The 13419-nt window shown below is 38.6% G+C and overlaps 1 protein-coding gene across 1 annotated transcript in view; it reads left to right on the top strand.

Annotated features, from left to right (window-relative positions):
- The window catches only part of DGKK (diacylglycerol kinase kappa), a 176039-nt gene that overhangs the window by 118859 nt on the left and 43761 nt on the right, over positions 1 to 13419 (top strand). Inside the window, exons 9-12 of the mRNA XM_052662711.1 lie at positions 2418 to 2601; positions 3303 to 3411; positions 4174 to 4313; positions 5233 to 5314. Of these exons, the coding sequence (XP_052518671.1) occupies positions 2418 to 2601; positions 3303 to 3411; positions 4174 to 4313; positions 5233 to 5314 (515 nt within the window). The remainder of the gene's footprint in view (positions 1 to 2417; positions 2602 to 3302; positions 3412 to 4173; positions 4314 to 5232; positions 5315 to 13419) is intronic.

The following is a 13419-nucleotide window of genomic DNA, read 5'->3' as shown; positions in this document are numbered from 1 at the left end:
TGTTGGCTCCTTGATTTGGGGCACTGTGATTATATTAATGTAGCTCAAAGAAGCATGAGCTCTTTTTTGAAAGGCTCTTTCAGACTGTTGACTCATCTGGAGCTTAAAGTCAAGTAAATCCCCTAAGCCCTTTTCACACTTTGATGCTGCCAAGCCAAGTTCCTATTGTCCTGTTCTGCTGCAATTTATGCCGTTGGGCCTAAAGGCCAAGCTTCATATTTATCCCCTTTTCAGCTTGTTGACTTTGACCCAACTGCTTGTTAAGGTCATTTGTCAATCTTGATTCTGTCATCCAGTGGCTCTCCCTCCAACTGTAGGTACTTCAAAGTTGACAAGTTGCCCTTCTATATTTTTATTTTAATTAGTTAAAATTGCTGAATAATGCAGGACATTCCCTTACAATTAACATTAGCCTATTCAAAAGCAACCTTGTGGACATGATTATTTACTTGGTTATGAATCTTCTTAACATTGCTATATTCTAGCCCACATTACTATCCATGTAGTAATCTTGTCACCTTGTTCACAGGATTCATTTAACACCTTATTGTCATTTTATCTGGTCCCTGTCACCTCTCTCCTTTACTCCACAGTAGCCATGCTCTTCTCTTCACTGTCCCTAGACATCCTAGGCCATCTGGGTAGCTTCTTAATCTTCCTCCTGACCCCTAAAAAACTATTCCCCCAGATATCTGCTTTACTTACTACCTTCATTCAAATCTCATCTCAAATGTCATCTCCCCAGAGGAGCCATTCCTGACCATCTTGTCTAAAGTAACATCCCCTCCAGTCTCCATCCCCTTTTCGTGCTCTATTTTTCTTCATATCACATTATTTCTATATTTATTTCTTACAGTCTGTATCCTTATATTAGAATATAAGTTCCACAAGAGCAAAGATTGTTTCTATCTTGTCTATCATTATATATCAGAACATAACAAGGACAAGCACAAAGAATGCCCTCAATACATATATGTTGAATGAATGAATGTCTTAACTACCACTATTTTAACGTATTTTTCATTTAAAAAAAAGTGTTAAAAAAAGGATAACGTGTTCAAGGAGGATAACTCCTTCCAGACTATGCTACTGAAGGGACATAGCAGACTCCTCATGTAGTTATAAGTCCTGGCAAGCTCTGAAAATTTGGTGCATGACAGCCTAACTGGTTCAGGATGCCTTCAAGTTCCGCTGGCCAGTGAGTAGAACCTAGCCCATAGAGGAAGCTTGCTTTAGATTTTTCCAGGTAAAATAGCCATGAAATCTGTTCAAGTCAATAGTCTTTCCTTCAGGCTCCTTTTTATCCAGGCTACAACAAATGGGACATTTCAACCTGCCTCTCTCCCCCTAGCCCACACCATTCAGGAGCAACCCATATCCTTTTTCCTCTTTGCACTTATTTTTGCTGGGGAATCCCTGCAAAGCCATGAGCTCAGAGGTTTGGGGACTCATAATTTGTCTAGCATCTCCTATGAGGCTATTGCTCACTGCCTGTCTCCCTGCCAACAGACTCTACGACTCAGCATGAGCTGGCAGGCTTTGGCAATTCAGACTGCTATAACTCCACTTCTCTATGGGGAATTTTACTATTGGGGATTATTAAAAGCTTCTGTCTTGTCCAGACAATTTCCCTATAGTCTTGTTTCCCCTGAAAGTTGATATGATAACTTAGATTGCTCTACCAGAGCCTTAGAGGAGCAATTAAAGTGCCCTGCTTCACCCCACGTTGATATCTTCTGTTATTAGTTCTTGGCTGAAAGGCAGCCTTTCCTACCTATCTCTCCTGACATTATATCTTCTCAGTGTAGCAACTGAGCTAGCACTCACTGAGCTAGTACTCATTAGGTGTGCTGATCCTTCTCCTAAGCTCTCAGTCTTCTCTTTCCTTAGTTTCCCCTTGGCATTTTATTGACCTTTGGTTGTGGTACCAAATTTTTATTCTTTGTGTTACAATACACTTTTTTGTATGTCTGTCTGCCCAGCTTGAGGGCAAGGTCTAGAATCGTAGAAGTATCTAGCATGATGATTGGTATGTAGTAGTTGCTTAAGAAATATTGGCTACCTGGCAACAGCTGGGCAAAGATCAGCTGTTTGTTTGTTTGTTTGTTTGTTTGTTTTTAATGAAAGCCCCTTTGGGTTGCATCTGACTTCCCTTCTGTTCTTCAGTCTCAGAGGCACAAGGAAGCTGTGGGAAGTATTAGATGCCTGTTTTCTTGATGGTGGTGATGGTATCATGAGTATTTGCATATGTCTAAGCTCACTAAATTGTACACATTAAATATATGCAGTTCTTTGTATATGTTATACCTCAATAAAGCTGTTTTTAAAAGTCTGCTAATTTTGATGTTAAGTCATCTCAATGACCCTTTTCTTTTTTTTTTCTTTTTTTCTTTTCTTTCTGTTGTGTGCACTATTAGGCCAATTAGTAGTATCTCCAGACTTTTGGCATCTTGATTGGTCTTCAGCCTGTTCATGCCCCCTTCTCATCTTCATCAACTCCAAAAGCGGCGATCATCAAGGGATCGTCTTCCTCCGGAAATTCAAGCAGTACCTTAACCCATCTCAAGTGTTTGACCTGTCGAAGGGTGGACCTGAAGCCGGGTAAGCATGGGGTAAGGGATGTAGTTGGGCATATAGAAATGATTCCCCTCCCTGCACATTCTAGAGTAGGATATGCTTCCTGGAATTAGTTCTAGTACCTGCACAGGAAAGATCTATTTTCTCAAGACAGGACACAAACACAGCACCAGAACATCTTGAGTTGGTTGGCTAGCAGACTTTTAGCCATCTCCAGAATTCCTTTCAAGCCTATGTCTTGCTCTCAGATTTGCTTCATCTTTTCCAGTTGGAAAAGGTAAAACTGTGTCTCCTGACTTCAGAGGAGGAGGCAAACTGATATTACTACACACGTTTCCTGTCATTCACTCTTTTTCCTGGGGCCCAGTAGATATATCTCTACTATCTCTTATTTAGAGACCATCTGGCTGTTCAGCCCTGGTTTCTGTGAACCCACTGGCAACTGTGCAAGGCATTCTTCCTAGGCCTCAGCAAGTAGATTTGGCTAGGCCACTAGTAACTTACAGAACAAGGTTGAGCCAACAAAAGTGTGGGTCAAGGCAAGGCCTGTGGGAGCATTTCCTATAATCTTAAGTACACAGAGAGATAGAGGTTAAGGAAAAAGAGGCAGGTAGCCTAATAGCAGAGTGCAGAAGGAGCAGTCCTTAGCTCCTGGCACATTGTAGGAAAGAGTTTTAAAACTTGTCAGTTCATGAAATGACTGCCCTTTCCCTTGTTCTTTCCAGGCTCTGCATGTTCAAGAACTTTGCTCGCTTTCGCGTGGTGGTTTGTGGTGGAGATGGCAGTGTGAGCTGGGTCTTATCTCTGATTGATGCCTTTGGATTACATGAACAGGTGAGTCCCTAGGTGATTTAGTTTAACCATTGCTAGAGAGAGTATGGAGCTGCTTATCCTACGACATCCCCGTCTTTACTCTCTTTGTCTATAAAATGTGTGTTTCCTACTGGTTTCCCAGTCAACCTGACTGATAGATTCCCAATCTAAACCTATACCATTTGGGGGTCTATCAATAGGAAGGAGAAAAGAGGAAATTAGCTGAAAAAATGAGCAATGCTCTATTCCCCAAGCCCCAAGATGAAAATTTGAAGGGGAGGAGGGCAAGCAAAAAAGAAGTGGCATCAGGGAGCATTCAACACCCATTCCCTACCCTTCCTGAGGCCACTTATTTTCTTCACTGAGTCTCAAGTGTAGCAGAATGTTCCTCTACCTCTACCTCACTGCGCTCTCCCTAAGCAGCCCCCTACTCTTCTGACTGCAGTAACTTTGTCTCCTTGAGGCCCCTCATCTCCTTGGACCAGCCTAGATAAAAATTTGTGGCTATGTTTCTCTTTTAGAAGCATAACTACAAATATTGGCATATTCCAGCAACTTTTCTGCTTATTGAGTAGGTTCTGTATTGCCAAGAGTGGGACCCAACTACTTAGGGAAAATTTCACTCAGTTTCAAACATCTTCCTATACACTTCCTAAAATCACAAGTCCCTTATTGCCACTGACTTTGAGACAATATTCTTTCCCAAAAAGGACCCTCTGGGTCTTTTTATGGGTGGATCTAGGTAGGATTGTCTGAAAAGGTTGCCTGGTATTGTTCTTGCAGTGTCAGCTGGCAGTCATCCCTCTTGGAACTGGTAATGACCTGGCCCGTGTCCTCGGCTGGGGTGCATTCTGGAACAAAAACAAGTCACCTCTGAACATCCTCAACAGAGTAGAGCAAGCTGGTGTGAGGATTCTAGACAGGTGAGTGGCTGAAAGATCAGTTCATTGTGGCTCTTCCAGTCCCTTGCCAGTTACTCTCAGTTACATTATCTCAATCAGGGATGTTCTAAACTCCTTCACAGAGCCTCATTGCTTTTCTGGCTCCAGTGCAGGGAAATTTGGGGGATCTTGTTTATTAAGAAAAAATAACCTACTATGTATCCTTTAAACATCACTGAAGCCCCTCTTCAAACTTAAAAGATCCTAGAGCAGGAACCCCCATCAGTAAATTTCAAGGGTTCTTCGAACCTCCTTCAAATCGCATAGCTAATTATCTATGTAAGCATAGTTTTTCCTTGGGAAAATTTCCATCTTTCTATTCTAAGATTGTATAAAAAACTATTCTATAGTTCTATAGCTTCATCCAGTTCTCAAAGAAATTAAAAAAGAGGATTCATAAATAATTGGCCTGGATTATTTGTGCCCTAGAAAAGAGAGAATATTGCCCTCCAATCTTCTGAGAAGAAAGATTTTTTATGAGGGGGCATACTATTTGATTTATGGCTGCTAATAAGACTGTCCTTGGGAGCTTTTTCAAGGTACCGAGCTGGGCCCTAGCACAAATATTCTTATTCAGTAGGTCTTGGGTAGGGCCCTGGTATGTATATGTTACAAAAGCACCTCAAGTGATCTTGACAGTTATCACTGCTTGGGAAGTGCTGCTCTCTGAGAACTCTGGTAGAATTCCTTCCGTCAAACTGGCTTTGAGAAGTCATGAGGCAGAGGACCCTCTTGGTCCTCTAACCTTGAGATCAAGTGACCTGAGATAACTTGGGCATCCCCTACAACACATCATGACTCACCACATAAATATTTTGACCTTTTTCATGACATATGAAGCATTGATGCCACCCTTTAATGAAACAGAGCCCTAAATATTTGTCTTTAAACTTTATCTCAGATGGAGTGTGATGATCCGTGAGACTCCCAGACAAACCCCATTGCTAAGAGGGCAAGTTGAAATGGACGTACCCCGATTTGAGGTAACTACTGCCTAGTTGTAATTCAAGCCAATATCTTTATTATGCATTGAAATAATAGGTAAAAACCAAAGTGACCCATTTGTATTATCCATGGTCTTGATGAAGATGAGATCAATGAGGATTAGGGACATTTCAATCAGCAGTTCTTTACCAAACAAAACTGTGTGAGGTGTTGGGGATATAATTCCATCAGAAAATATGGATTAACTATAGTGTGTGAAATACTGTTCTAGGAGTTGTTCTTATAGGCTAATTGGCAAAGAAGATTGACACAGTTCATGCTGTCATGGAGCCCATAGTCTATGTGCAGTGGTAGAAAAATAGTTTAATAAAATAGTAATAGTGTTTGTATATAATGAAATAGAAGGGAATGGAAATACCCAGCAGGTGTACCTAACCTGGGGCTTCCCAGGTGGTGCTAATGGTAAAGAACCCACCTGCCATTCCAGTTAGGTATAAGAGATGCTGGTTTGATCCCTGGGTCTGGAAGATCCCCTGGAGGAGGGCGTGGCAACACACTCCAATATTCTTGCTTGAAGAATCCCGTGGACAGAAGAGCCTGGTGGGCTGCAGTCCATAGTGTCGCAAAAAGTCACACATGACTAAAGCGACTTAGCACACACATACCTAACCCAGTCTGGGGAAAATCAGGGAAAACTCAGAAGGTCATTTCAGAAGCAATTCAAGGACCAGAGGGAGTTAATTCAGATAATAAGAGGAAGCCTGTTTCAGACAGATGGAACAGTATGTGTTACAAAGGAAAGAGCATGGAATATTCACAGAACATAAATGCATTCATAATGGCTAAGGCATAGGGACCTTAGCCATAGTGGGTATATAGGGAAAGTAACCAAACATGAGGTTGGAAAGGCAATCAGGGATCAGGCCAGGAAGGACCTGGTAAACCATGGCAGGAAGTTTAAACTTTTTTTTTTTAGTTGATTTAGGGCTCCCCTGGTGGCTCAGACAGTAAAGAATCTGCCTGCAATGCAGGGGACCCAGGTTCCGTCCCTGGGTCAGGAAGATGCCCTGGAGAAGGGAATGACAATCCACTCCAGTATTCTTGCCTGAAGAATTACAGGGACAGAGGAGCCTGGCAGGCTACAGTCCACAGGGTTGCAAAGAGTTGGATACAACTGAGTGACTAACACTTTCAACACATAGTTGATTTAGGGCTTCCCTGGTGGCTCAGATGGTAAAGAATCTTCCTGCAATGCAGGAGACCTGGGTTCGATCCCTGGGTGGGGAAGATCCCCTGAAGGAGAGCATGGAAACCCACTCCAATATTCTTGCCTGGAGAATTTCATGGGTAGAGGAGTCTGACAGGCTATAGTCCCTAGGATTGCAAAGAGTCGGACATGACTGAGGCAACTTAGCACACATGCACACAAAGTTTAAAGTTATTACAATATAATAGCTATATTTTGCTGTGCAATATGTCTTTATTGCTTATTTTATAGATAGTAGTTTGTATCTCATAATCTCATATTCCTGCCTTGCTCTTCCCATCTTCCTTCTCCCCACTTGTAGCCACCAGCTTTTTCTAAATATCTGAGTCTATTTCTGTCTTCTAGTATTAATCCTTTTGTATTATATTTTAGATTCTACATATAAGTGGTAACAGTATTTGCCTTTCTACTTATTTCACTATGACTAATACCCTCTAGGTCCATCCACATTTTTGAAAATAGCAGAATTTCATTCTTTCTATGACTGTTATATCCCATTTTGTGTGTACACACACACACACACACCCAAATCTTCTTTATCCATTTATCTGTTGATAGATATTTAGGTTGCTTCCATATTTTGGTCATTGTAAATAATGCTGCTAAGAATATTGAGATACGTGTATCTTTTCAAATAAGTGTTTTCATTTCTTCAGATATATTCCTAGGAATGGAATTTATAAATCATATGGTAGTTCAATTATCAGTTTTTTCAGGAATTTTCATACTGTTTTCCATAATGGCTGTACCAATTTATATTCCTACTGATGGTATAATTGGGTTCCCTTTTCTCAGCATCCTCACATCCTTTACTATGTATTGTCTTTTTTATGATAGTTATTCTGACAGGTGTGAAGTGGTATCTCATTGTGGTTTTCATTCGTATTTATCTAATGATTAGCAGTTTTGAGCGTCTTTTTCTTGAGCCTGTTGGCCATTTGTATATCTTCTTTGGAAAAACGCCTATTCAGATCTTCTGCTCATTTTACTTTAAATTTTTTATTTTGGGTGTAGTCCAAATAGCTTGATAGTTTCAGGAGAACAGCAAAGGGTCTCAGCCATATATATACAAGTATCCATTCTTCTCCAAACTCTGCCACATAAGATTGAGCAGAGTTCTATGTGCTATACAGTAGGTCCTTATTGGTAATCCATTTTAAATATACCAGTGTGCACATGTCCATCCCAAACTCACTATCTCTTCCCCCCACCCTTCCTCCTGGCAACCATGAACTCACACTCTAAGTCTGTGAGTCTGTTTCTGTTTTTTAAGTAAGTTCATTTCTATCATTTCTTTTTAGATTCCATATATAAGGGATGTCATATGATATTTCTCCTCCTCTTGTCTGACTTACTTCTCTCAGTATGACACTGTCTAGGTCCATCCATGTTGCTGCAAATGGCATTATTTTTTTTTAATAGCTGGGTAATATTCCAAAATTGCATATATGTATCACATCTTCTTTATCCATTCCTCTGTCAATTGACATTCAAGTTGCTTCTATGTCTTGGCTATGGTAAACAGTGCTGCAATGAACATTGGGGTGCATGTATCCTTTTGGATCATGTTTTTCTCTGGATAAATGCCCAGGAGTGTTAACTTATATGCAGAGTACATCATGAGAAATGCTGGGCTGGAAGAAGCACAAGCTGGAATCAAGATTGCCGGGAGAAGTATCAATAACTTCAGATATGCAGATGACACCACCCTTATGGCAGAAAGTGAAGAGGAACTAAAAAGCCTCTTGATGAAAGTGAAAGAGGAGAGTGAAAAAGTTGGCTTAAAGCTCAACATTCAGAAAACGAATATCATGGCATCTGGTCCCATCACTTCATGGGAAATAGATGGGGAAACAGTGGAAACAGTGTCAGACTTTATTTTGGGGGGCTCCAAAATCACTGCAGATGGTGATTTCAGCCATGAAATTAAAAGACACGTACTCCTTGGAAGGCAAGTTATGACCAACCTAGACAGCATATTCAAAAGCAGAGACATTACTTTGCCAACAAAGGTCCGTCTAGTCAAGGCTATGGTTTTTCCAGTAGTCATGTATGGGTGTGAGAGTTGGACTGTGAAGAAAGCTGAGTGCCAAAGAATTGATGCTTTTGAACTGTGGTGTTGGAGAAGACTCTTGAGAGTCCCTTGGACTGCAAGGAAATCCAACCAGTCCATTCTAAAGATCAGTCCTGGGTGTTCTTTGGAAGGAGTGATGCTAAAGCTGAAACTCCAGTACTTTGGCCACCTCATGCGAAGAGTTGACTCATTGGAAAAGACTCTGATGCTGGGAGGGATTGGGGGCAGGAGGAGAAGGGGACGACAGAGGATGAGATGGCTGGATGACATCACTGAATCAATGGACGTGAGTCTGAGTGAACTCCGGGAGTTGGTGATGTACAGGGAGGCCTGGCGTGCTGCGATTCATGGGGTCGCAAAGAGTCGGACGCGATTGAGAGACTGAACTGAACTGAGCTGATGGTAGCTCTATTTTTAGTTTGCTTTTTTTCTTAAGGAACCTCCATTCTGTCATCCATAGTAGCTATACCAATAAGAGGGTTCCCTTCTCTCCACACCCTCTCCAGCATTTATCGTTTGTCAATTTTTTGATGATAGCAATTCTGGCTGGTGTGAGATATTATCTCATTGTAGTTTTGATTTCCATTTCCCCAGTAATTAATGATGTTGAATATCTTTTCATGTGCCTCACCTCCATCTGTATGTCTTCTTTGGAGAAACATCTATTCTTCCTTTTTTCTGATTGGGTTGTTTGTTTTGATACTGTTAAGTGTCATAAGCTGTTCAAAAATTTTGAAGACTAATCCCTTATCAGTCACATCATTTGCAAACATTTTCTTCCAATCTGTGGGTTGTCTTTTCATTTTGCTTATTGTTTCCTTTGCTGTGCAAAAGCTTCGGAGCTTAAGTAGGTCCCATTTGTTTATTTTTGCTTTTATTTCCATTATTCTGGGAGACCTTCTGCCCATTTTGGTAGGTTGTTTTGTTTGTTTTTTTAATATTGAGTTCTGTTTTTAATTTTTTTGGCTATGAACCCCTAATTCTGGTCATATCATATATGAATATTTTCTTTCATTCAGTAGGTTGTCATTTCATTTTGTCAATGGTTTCCTTTGCTGTGCCAAAACCTTCAAGTTTAATTAGGTCCCACTTGCTAATTTTGTTTTTGTTTCTTTTGTCTTAGACATATACAAAAAAATATTGCTACAACTTCTATAAAGTAGTATGCTGCTTATGTTCTCTTCTAGGTTTATAGATCTTTAATCAGTTTTGAGTTTATTTTTTGTACATGGTATGAGAAAATGTTCTTTTTTTAATTTAAATTTTATTTTTTTACTTTACAATACTGTATTGGTTTTGCCATACATTGACATGAATCCACTACAAGTGTACATGAGTTCCCAACCCTGAACCCCCCTCCCACCACCCTCCCCATATCATCTCTCTGGGTCATCCCAGTGCACCAGCCCCAAGCATCCTGTATCCTGTATCGAACCTAGACTATTGATTCATTTCTTACATGATAGTATACATGTTTCAATGCCTAATTTTATTCTTTTGCATGTAACTGACCAGTGATCCCAGCACCATTTATTGAAGAGATAGTCTTTTCTTCATTGTGTATTCTTGATTCATTTCTTATAGATTAATTGATCATAAATCTAAAGGTTTATTTCTGAGCTCTCTCTTCTGTTCCATTTATCTTTGTGTCTGTTTTTGTGCCAGTACCATGCTGTTTGATTACTGTAGCTTTGTAATATAGTTTGAAGTCAAGTAGCATGATACTTCCCACTTTGTTCTTTTTTCTCAAGATGGCTTTGGCAATTGTGGTTCTTTTGTGGTTCCATATAAAATTTAGGATTATTCTAGTACTGTGAAAGATATCCTGGATATTTGCTAGAGATTGCATTAAATCTATAGATTGCTTCAAGTACTATGGACATTTTAAACCATATTAACTTTTTCAACCCATGAACAAGAGATATATTCCCATTTCATTGTATCATCTTCAGTTTCTTTCATCAAGGTTTTATAGTTTTCAGAGTATAGGTCTTTCACCTCCTTGGTTAGATTTATTCCTAATTATTTTATTCTTCTTCAATGCAATTTTAAACAAGATTATTTTCTTGCTTTCTTTTTCTGATAGCTCATCATTTGTGTAGAGGAAAGCAACAAATTTGTGTACATTTATCTTGTATCCTGCAACTTTACTGAATTCTTTTCTGGCTCTAATAATGTTTTGTGGAAAATTTAGAGTTTTCTATATATAGTTTCATGTCACCTGCAACTTGTGACAATTTTACTACTTCCCTTCCCTTGGATGCCTTTTATTTCTTTTTATTTTCTGACTGCTATGGCTAGGACTTCCAATAATATGTTAAATATAAGTAGCAAGAATGAGTATCCATGTCTCATTCTTGATTTTAGAGGAAAGGCTTTCAGCTTTTTACCACTGAGTATGATGTTGCCTGTGGATTTGTCAAAATGGCCTTAATTATGTTGAGATATATTCCCTCTATACCCACTGGGATGAGAGTTCTATCATGAATGGATTTTGAATTTTGTCAAATGCTTTTTCTGCATCTATTGAGATGGTCATGTGATTTTTTTCCTTCCTTTTGTTAATGTGATATGTCACATTGATTAATTTGCAAATATTGAATCATCTTTACATCCCTGGAATAAATCCAACTTAATTATGGTATATAATTATGTTTATATGTTATTGGATTTGGTTTGCCAATATTTTGCTGAGGATTTTTACATCTATAGTCATCAAAGATATTGGTGTGTAGTTTTGTGTGTGTGATGTCTTTGTCTGGTTTTGGTATCAGGGTAAAAGTGGCCTTGTACAACGAATTTGGAAGTGTTCCTTTTTCTTCAATTTTTTGGAATAGTTTGAGAAGACTAGGTATTAGCTCTTCTCCGTATGTTTGGTAGAATCTCCTGTGAAGTCATACAATTGTGGACTTTAGTTTGCTGGAAGATTATTTTATTACAAATTCAAATTTACTACTAGTGATCAGTCTGTTCAGATTGTCTATTTCTTCCTTATTCAGTCTTGAAAAATTGTATATTTCTAGAAACATGCTCATTCCTTCTAGGTTGTTCAATTTATTGGCATATAACTGTTCATAGTATTCTTTTTGAATCTCTGTGGTATTGGTTGTTATGTCTCCTGTTTCATTTCTTATTTGAGTCCTCTTTCTTTTCTTGGTGAGCCTCACTGAAGGTTTATCAATTTTATCTTTTCAAAGAACCAACACTTAGTTTCATTGATCTTTTCTATCATTTTCTTATGGGGGCCTGTATTTTATTTATAGTCTCTTGAACTTTATTTCCTGCCTTCTGATGACTTTGGGATTCATTTGCTCTTTTTATCTTTTGGGTGGTAGTATAAGTTGTTTACTTGAGATTTTTCTTGTTGCTTGAGGTAGGCCTGTATCCCTGTAAATTTCCCACTTAGAACTTCTTTGCTGTTTCCCACAGATTTTGGAAAGTTTTGTCTCCATTTTCACTTGTATCAAGATATTTTCTGATTTCCTCTTTGACTTCATCATTGTCCCATGAATTTTTTTTAGTAGCATGTTGTTTAGTCTTCACATGTTCGTGTTTTTCCATCTCTCTTTCTGTAATTGATTTCTAGCTTCATATTGTCATGGTCAGAAAAAACGCTTGATATAATTTCTATCTTCTCAAATTTGTTGAGGCTTGTTTGGTGGCCTATCATGTGATCTGTCCTGGAGAACATTCCATGTGCACTTGAAAATAATGTGTATTCTGCTGTTTGGGGATGGAATGTCCTATAGATATCTACTGATATTAAGTCCAACTGGTATAATATGTCATTTAAGACAGTTTCCTTCTTGATTTTCTCTCTAGATGATATGTCTATTGACATAAGTGAGGTGTTAAAGTCCCCTACTATATTTGTATTATTGTCAACTTTTCCATTCATGTTTGTTAATATTTGCTTTATATAGTTAGGTGTTCCTATATTTGGTGTGTATACGTTAAGGAGTGTTGTATCTTGATTGTATTTATCACTTTGTCATTATATAATACCCTTCATCTTTTGTTAAAGACTGTTTTGTCCTATATGAATATTCCTATTCCAATTTTCTTAGTGTTTTCATTTACATGAAATATGTTTTTCCATCCTCTGGTTTTCAGTCCATGTGTGTCTTTAACTCTGAAGTGAGTCTCTTGTAAGCAGCATATATACGGGTCTTATTTTGATCCAATCAGCCACCCTAAGTTTTTCAATTGGAATATTTAGTCCATTGACCTTTAAAGTAATTAGTGATAGGTATGTATTTATTGCCAATTTGTTAATTATATTATACTTGTGTTTGTATTTATCCATTCTTCTTTTAGTTTCTTCCCTTGTTGTTTGATGGTTTTCCTTATTGGTATACTTATATTATTTTCACTGTGGTTTTATGTTTCAGTTGTAGGTTTTTAATTTGTGGTTACCAGTGGGTTTCTATATGTTGACCTACTTTTTTAAAACTGTTAGTCCTTTAAGTTCAAACACATTCTAAACTATCTACTTTTTTACTCCCCTCCCCACATTTTGTTTTTGATATAATATTTTACATCTCTATGTTTATCCCTTCAGTTTATTGTAGTTATAATTGATTTTACTTTTTTTTTCAATCTTTGTACTGGCTTATTTAGGTGGTTGATTCTCAGCCTTTACTATATATTTGCCTTTACTAATGTAAATGTAAGTCTGCCCTGGTGGCTCAATGGTAAAGAATCTACCTCCAATGAGGAGGCATGGGTTTGAGCCCTGTGTCCAGAAACTCTGCTGGAGAAGGAAATGGCAACCAATTCCAGTATTCTTGCCTGGACAGAAG

Source organism: Budorcas taxicolor, chromosome X, assembly GCF_023091745.1.
Source record: "Budorcas taxicolor isolate Tak-1 chromosome X, Takin1.1, whole genome shotgun sequence".
Classification (NCBI taxonomy): domain Eukaryota; kingdom Metazoa; phylum Chordata; class Mammalia; order Artiodactyla; family Bovidae; genus Budorcas; species Budorcas taxicolor.
The sequence above is the reverse complement of the archived record's forward strand: the minus strand, read 5'-3'. Positions and strand labels throughout refer to the sequence as shown.